The 7755-nt window shown below is 43.2% G+C and overlaps 1 protein-coding gene across 1 annotated transcript; it reads left to right on the forward strand.

Annotated features, from left to right (window-relative positions):
• eef1e1 (eukaryotic translation elongation factor 1 epsilon 1) lies at nt 1-7130 on the forward strand. Its single transcript, XM_035619541.2, has 4 exons — nt 1-154; nt 986-1183; nt 3429-3524; nt 5365-7130. The coding sequence occupies exons 1-4, from the start codon at nt 71-73 to the stop codon at nt 5506-5508; spliced, it is 522 nt and encodes a 173-aa protein (XP_035475434.1). The 5' UTR covers nt 1-70; the 3' UTR covers nt 5509-7130.
• The last annotated feature ends 625 nt before the right edge of the window (nt 7131-7755 follow it).

The following is a 7755-nucleotide window of genomic DNA, read 5'->3' on the forward strand; positions in this document are numbered from 1 at the left end:
GGAGGCAGAGTAGGGGCGGGTCTTCTTCCATCACCGGTGGGAAATAACCACCTCTCTGACAGTCAGAAACATGGCATTACGGGAGCTGTCGTCGCTGGAGAAGTATTTAGAGCTTAAAAAGCCGAACAAGTACAGTACTCAGGGGGATAAAAAGGTGATATGACGGGTCGTCGTTGTGGCGTCCACCGATACTTTTCATGACGTTATTTTATTTAAAGGGAAGCTTGTAAACAGTTGTAACACGACACTAGCATGTGTAGCTAGCGTGGAAATGCTAACAAGCTAATCATGTGCGTTGAAAACACAGGCAGGTCTCTTCGTTACATCTACCTCGTGTCATCATCTGACACCCAGTAGTGTTACTCAGTGGTCTGGCTGTTACACTGACAAAATCCAGGCAGCTAGTGTCGATGACAACTGACATAATGTCTGACTTGTTTCCACAAGCGAGCACAATGGAAACGGCTCGATGAACTGCGCATGCCCCGTACGCAGAAAATGAAAGTGAGGTGGAGTCAGCTGTTCATCTTACAGAGTGATCGTGAGGGAGGTTGCACGGTTTGCACCTTCAGTGCTGATGAGTGAGAGAGAAAGAAGGAGAGCATAACTAAAGCATGTGTTGCCTCAGAAACTTCAAGGCTGCAGCGGTGGAAAAATAAAACTGCCCCATCCTTTATGGAAAGGTTGAGTATCACTATTCCTGCTGGAAGTCAACCTACACATGCAATGTCACTTAATGGATCTATTTGATCAAGTGATGATCATCACTGTGCATGTGACACATTTGTGTTTACGAATGTGGAAAATTATCAACGGGACATTTTACTGTCTTTGAAAGTGGAGTAGCAGTTTAATTAATGGGGTATAAAGAAAATGAAGAATGTGATGTTGGGGTTACTGTCTGAATTTAAATGAAATCAAATGAAATGAACGGGGGGGGGGGACTTCTCTCCTTCTCACTGCCCTCTGTCTGTCTCGCCTCCAGGTACCTGTGCTACAGAATAACAATGGTGCTCCTCTGGTGGGGCTGGTGACGATCGCCCGTCACCTGGTCAAAGAGGCCAAGCGCACAGAGCTGCTGGGCGACTCCGCCGAGAGCAGGGCCGTGGTGCATCAGTGGCTGGAGTACCGAGTCACCAGGCTGAACGGCTGCACGAAGGACGACATCAAGACCATCCTGAAGGTAAAGAAGCTGATGTACAAGGAGTTTTTGTTGTTGTTGTTTCTTTAAAAAGGCATATTGTGTTGCATCTGTAAACTGAAATGTATCTCTACGTATGATTGTCCCAGGTTTTTATGCAGTTTAGTCCAAGCTTTCTCTGAATTAAACTTCTCATGGTTTCAATTTCTCTCACATTCCCCCTTTCCCCGACCACCATCTAAACCACCATGTGTGCGTGTGTTGGTCTTGTTTAGGCACAAGCGACAAGAACACAGACTGATGTATTGCCCCTAAGTGACATGGCCCCACAAGACAGAGAGAAAAATGTTTTAATATGCCTGACGCCAGTCGGCATGAAATGGATCGTCAGCCATTGGTCTGTCGGACGCTCGGCGCCTCTTGGCACAGTTCTGTCAGCGTGAAGTGTGTGTGTGTCAGCGTAACACACTGTTGTGGCACGGGTGAGGAGCCATGCTGTGCAGCGGCGTGTTATCTGGACAGGCCTCTTAAATATTTTAATGGTGCCACTTACAGAGGGAAGTTGCCCCCAAGCAGCTCAGCTATGGTGCCCGCCGGCGCCCCGTCCTGTCCTGCTGCTTTAGCTCCGTCCTTAACACTCCTCTTTCAAGCACACCAGTCATCTTCCATTAAATTATCCGGAGATAGAAACTGTCAACCGCGCGAGTTCTTAAACTTTCTCACCCCGGGATGCAGATAAGAAATTCACAGTTTTTTCAAGTTTCTGAAGTAAACATCTTGTCACTCGTGTACCGTGACTGTAAACAAGCCAGGCCTCTTTGGCCCTGAACCCAAAGTCAGCTGAATGTCGTGGGAAGTCTGTCGCTCCACCTTAAACAAATGAGGCTAGTTCAGAGAGAGTCCTGCTGCCTTGGAGGAGAATGACTGTTATTATTGGTTTTACGCTCCTCAAACTGGAAGATCTGAGTCAGTTCTCACTTTGTCTTTAGTCAACCGAAACACTTTTAAGTCCTTGTGCTTCATCACAGGTTTTACGATTTCTGAATGTTGTTTGCTGTCTCTCTTCTCTTTTTAAGAGAAATGTGTGCACCTTCAGATGAACGATGGAAAACATAATTTCAAGATTGTAAGATTTCCCCTTATTATTAAATCGTATAGTTCAGAGTCAGGCATCAGAAGTAACTGTTGCCTGGAGAATGTGTAAACTCAAAGAGGCCGCAACGATGGAAAATGTGTCGTGATAGTAGGCAACAATTATCAGTCGTGTCTATGGAAAATTACAAAGAAATGGGCGCTAGTAATTAATTATTTAACTTATTTCGAAAATTCTGTAAAAGTGTAACTCTGTTGTTGTGACAGTCTTAAACCTGCTAGAAACTTTGCCAACATTATTTTATTTGACTATCCAAAGATAAGGGTGCACCTCTAAGGTGGGGGTAGATGAGAACAAAGGTTTGGGTGGGGGTGGCAGCCGGGCGGCCTCTCCTCTGATGCTTGACTGGGCTTCAGCTCCATGGCTGTAGGCTAAGAAGAGCAAGGATCTGATTGTGGAAGGGGAGGAAGTCTGCAGTCTTCATGCCTTGTTTGGCATCACCCACTCTTGCCGCACAATAACTCCATTTGCCCCCAAGATGTTCTGTGTGTGTGGAGTGTTGCCTTTGCACAATGTACAAGTGCTAAAGATGGTCCCGTCCCCTGGGACCACCACTTCCTAGGCACAACTTTTGAACACGCAGACACGGGCGGAAAAACACACATCATGCTGTCCAAGTTTAGGACGGCTTCATTGGATCTGCAAGCGCGAGGTTTTTTTGAACGCATCTGTACCAAGTTGCCAGTCATAGGGAGAGATGCTACAGCCCCTCAGGTCACGTATTATTCCTTTTCACATGGTACAACACACAGACACACATGCAAGCTAGGATCTAGGGCAGTGCGCTAAAAGTCGATTAGTCGATGCATCATTTGAGAAGAACCCGAGTGGACTTGGATTTTGAGAGTTAACTCGCTGCTTGTTTATTTTATTTTTTTTAAATTTTTATTTTATTTTTTTTTCAAATGTGAGTTTCTAGGTAAAACTATTTGTAGGTAAGGTGTAATGAAGTGACAATGTGTAGCATGTATAAAACAAAAAAATAAAGGTGACAAGAACCATTGAACCAAGAATCAGAAGTACCGGACCAATTAATATAGTAAAGAAGACCGAGCCCAATCAGCCCCCACCCGACCCGACCCCTCGTCCGTCTAAGCTGATTTCATTATTGAGTTTTTTAATTGTCTCTTCCAGGAACTCAACCTCTACCTGCAGGACAAGTCCTACCTGGCCGAAAACCAGTTGACCTTAGCCGATATTCTCATGTACTACGGAATCCAACCGCTCATAGTAAGTTGCCTTTTATCTCACTCGTTTCACCCTTGTATTGATTTCAGAGTGATTATCATCACTGTTTTCTGGCACTTAAACATCTGAGTTTCAACTGATACAACTTAGAGGGAAATGAAAATCAAGATATAAGATAATACTTTATTGGTCCCACAACAGGGAAATTTGCCATTTTACAGCAGCAAAGTTGTCAAAAATAGGTAAACATGCAATATAAACATAAGGATTTTTTTTTTTAAAGAGAGATGATATACTGGACTGGTTTAGACCAGGTGTTTCTGCTGCTGAACTTGTGATTTTAAACAAATGGAAAATATTCTTCTCAGTATCTTCTGTTTTCTGCCAACGTCTAATGAATTTGGAGAATCCAGATAGTGTTACTCATTTAGGTGCACCACTTGGATACATTCAGATATTATTTTATGAATAATAATGAAGAAGGAGAAACACAGAGGAAGATAAAAACCAACAGAACCTTCCCAAAGACCTGTGGAATTTTTATATTCAGTGATCAATTAGATTGATTTCTGTAGCGTTTCTCACTACCAGTTACCGAGAAGTCAACCGTCCAAACGTCCCTTCATACATCCTCTCCCCCATCAGCAGTTACATCAGTCAAACCACAACTTTAATAAGAAATTTGTCACAGTGCATAACACACAATTAGACCAGTCAGATGGCCAAAGGGCGTCAAGAGCAAGTTGGAAATAAACACGTTCTCACTTCTCTTCAGAGAAAATAAAGTGATGTGGTACAAAGTGATGTCTTTAGCCCGATATCAGGGACAAGTAAGTTTGTTGTGCCTTCCAGGATTTAGGAGGGGGGGGGGAAAGCGACTTCAGAAATGGGAAAGACGGGATGAGACGGAGGGAGGGAGACATCACATGTTGAGAGATGTCAGAGGTTGTGGCGGAGATGGAAGATCGCTCCCCCGCCACGAGGCACACGAGCGTCACTTTGGTTTCCAATCAGTGTGCTTTTAACCTCAGGGACAAGGGGTCAGCTCACCCCACCCTCAACCGCAGCCTCTCCTGATGTTCAATTCATGGAAAACAACCCGACACGGACATTAAACCCGACTGATGGCACAGTGGTTTTAGGCTGGACAGTTATGTGTGTAGTGAATTTGCACATTCCCGCTAATTAGATAATGAATGAGCACACATTTCATGAGAGTTATTTTCCAAGGACATCGTGATGCTGTTATGGTCGGGTATTGTTTAGACATTAAATATGATTCAGTTCAGTTTCTTCCCTGTTTCGATTTTAAAAAAAGATTTAAAAAATGAAAGGTCAAATGCTTGGATTACAAAAAACTTCATTCTTAATTCTATATTTTACTAGTCAAGAACATCTCACACTAACCCCTAATATAAATGCCTCATCCAGAGGTAATATTAATAATCAAAAAAAAGCAAATTTAAGGATTATATTCAGTACTTAAATCATGGCATATCAAAAAGGAAATAATGCTCTAGGAAATATTTAACGAACAAATATATACTCGCCAAAAACCATCTGCAACTTGACCTTCAGCTAAATGGCTTCACAAACTTTGCCTTGTTTTTTCCTAAAGTCCAATCTCAGCCCGTTTACCTCAGTCCATCTTATTGTGACACTAGCCATGCATGCTAGTTTGTGTTGAATACATTTGAAACTCCTGGAGCTGTTGGGGGGACAAACCCGACTCTTGGAAAATTCTGATTTGGGCACAACCTTAGTAGTTTAGTTCCATAAATGATTCAACCATGATGCATCTTTCACAAAGTCGACATCAAATGTCCCCACCCACTGTCCCGTTCAGTGGCTCATCCTCTTCCTCTCTGTGTCTCCCACCCAGGTGGACTTGGCCGTCCAGGAGAAGGAGCAGTATGTGAACGTGACGCGGTGGTTCGACCACATGCAGCACTACCCCGGCGTGCGGCGCCACCTTCCCCCCGTAGTCGTGCTCCGGAACAGAATTTACACCGGCAGGCACCACTGAGACCCGATCAGACCCAGTTCAGCCCGACTCAACGCAACTCCCCTGTCCTTCTGGACCGGAACCAACGCAGATTGTTTTCAAATAATTTGATCGAGTGAATTGCACGATCATCACCGTTTCCACACTTTCAAAGACCTTTTTATTACTTTTCTTTCGATTATAATTCCTGCCTTTATGTTTGTCAAAACACGTCAAAACCAATTAAATCAGGGAAGAACAACTGAATAAACTGTTTAGTGTTTGAGGTACAAAAATTCTATTAAGGAAATTCTTGCTTATACAAATGTAGTTCAGTTCATATTCTTTGAATAAGCCAGTGTTTTCAATGATATAATTACAGTTAGAAGTGAAAACAAGAAGGTTACTTGTCATCTTGCCCTCTCACATATTTAATCACATTAACACTATTTATAAGAAGATTGGTGTTTTAACCCTTCTCGTGTGGGCGCAATGATGTTTGACAGTTACGCGGTTGTTATGAGGGGGGGTTGATCTTTGGAATTCTATGGGTGTATGTTTGTAGGAAGGCTGTACGAGCTGTGCTGTGAAGTGAAAAGCAAGTGATGCAAGCTTGTTAGAAAGGTGTTTTCTTATTTATAAATGGTGGTTGAATAGTAAAACTTGTGCATCTGAGCCTTTAACATGCGATAATAAGTATTATAGGTTCAGAGAGGACCACAATACCTAAAGCGTCTCTCTGCCCCTGATGAATCTAGTGTCTCAGCTTTCATCCCCAACAGGACTGTGCCTGTCACATCCAACTCTCAGCCACTTCACTGGACAGTTTAGTTTCTCCGTTTGTGTGTGTGTGTGTGTTCCTGATTACATCCCGCGCTCTGCTCCGCTCTCTCACCAGTTGTGTGTGGGCAGCAGTGAGCAGTTGAGCGTCAGCCGCGGAGTCAGAGATCAGAGTGAGGCTCCCAATCAGTCCCACTACCACCACTGTTGATGCTGCAGGCCAGAGCGAGGGCAGCGGGCTTACCAGCTGCCACACAGATCCAGCCAACCAGGGCCAGAACGCAGGCCCCTGGGCGACAGTCAGCCACTGTGTGTCATTTCAACCCTTGCGCTCCCACAGGGATACTAGGAGAGAGGAAGCGGGAGGGGGGGAGAGAGAGAGAGAGCACCCAGAGGCAGAGAGATCTTTTTGTGACATGTGAACAATGACCCCTGCCTCCGAAAGCCTTACTGCTGCTGGCTGGATGTTTGCCGTTAGAATCATTAACAGGCCAAGACGTGGCAGTGGCAGGAGAACCTGTATATTAACATTGTGAAGGTGCTTGTGACAGAACAGTAGGAAAGTGATTAATGATTAGTTGAATAACTTATTCATCCCATTTGCGTTTGCAGGTGTATCAAACCCTTAACAGAAATACTTGAATAGACTAAAATCATTGAGCACAAAAATTGACACGATGGTCAAATTTTGTCTGTGTGATGTTTTTTGGGGGTCTTTGCATTAATGTTACTTTTTCTAAACCGTCTTACTCTGTTTAGATATTTTTTTTTTATTTCCTCCATGCAAACGGGCTCAACATATCTTTGTGTCTTTTGCTCACAGCCACAGTGATTAATGGTCTGATGTACGATAACAATAAATCAAAGGGATACGCAGCTCATGACCCCTGACTTCTCTGCAGTTTTTTTTTTTTTCAGTGCGCTCTTTGTGTTCTCCGACAATTTTAATTTTGTGTAAACAGAGCTATTGTTCAACGAGCTCCGATGAGGCGGCTCTCTGTGTTGGCAAGTGTGTGAAGATGATGATGATTTTTTAAAAACAACAACTTGGAGTCATCTGTGAGAGCCTTGTGACTAGATGAGGCCATCTATGGTGCAGTCTACCATTAAAGACGCCTTTGTTCTCTTGGGTTATGTTAATATTTGGCCGGAATGCTGTTTCGAATGAGCAGCACCAGACAGTTGTCCTTATTTCCGAGGTGTAAATAATCGAGCTTTGCCCCCAAAAGCTGCAGCAGCACAAGTTGCTTTTAATTCGCTGTTGTTTGTGACAGTGCCATGGTTACAGACCATGCAATGCAAAAATACTTTAAATGTTTTGGATACCAGTGAGGACTTTGTTAATTATTATTATTATTATTATTATGATTAATTAATATTAATAACGTCACCACTTTACAGAATTTGGATAACAAACATTTTATTAAAAGGAACCAAGAACAGAAAATAATATTATAAATGTTTGCTAGAGATCTCATGGAGAGAGTTTTTAAGAAGCTTTCAGAGATG

This window comes from Scophthalmus maximus, chromosome 21 (assembly GCF_022379125.1).
Source record: "Scophthalmus maximus strain ysfricsl-2021 chromosome 21, ASM2237912v1, whole genome shotgun sequence".
Taxonomy (NCBI): domain Eukaryota; kingdom Metazoa; phylum Chordata; class Actinopteri; order Pleuronectiformes; family Scophthalmidae; genus Scophthalmus; species Scophthalmus maximus.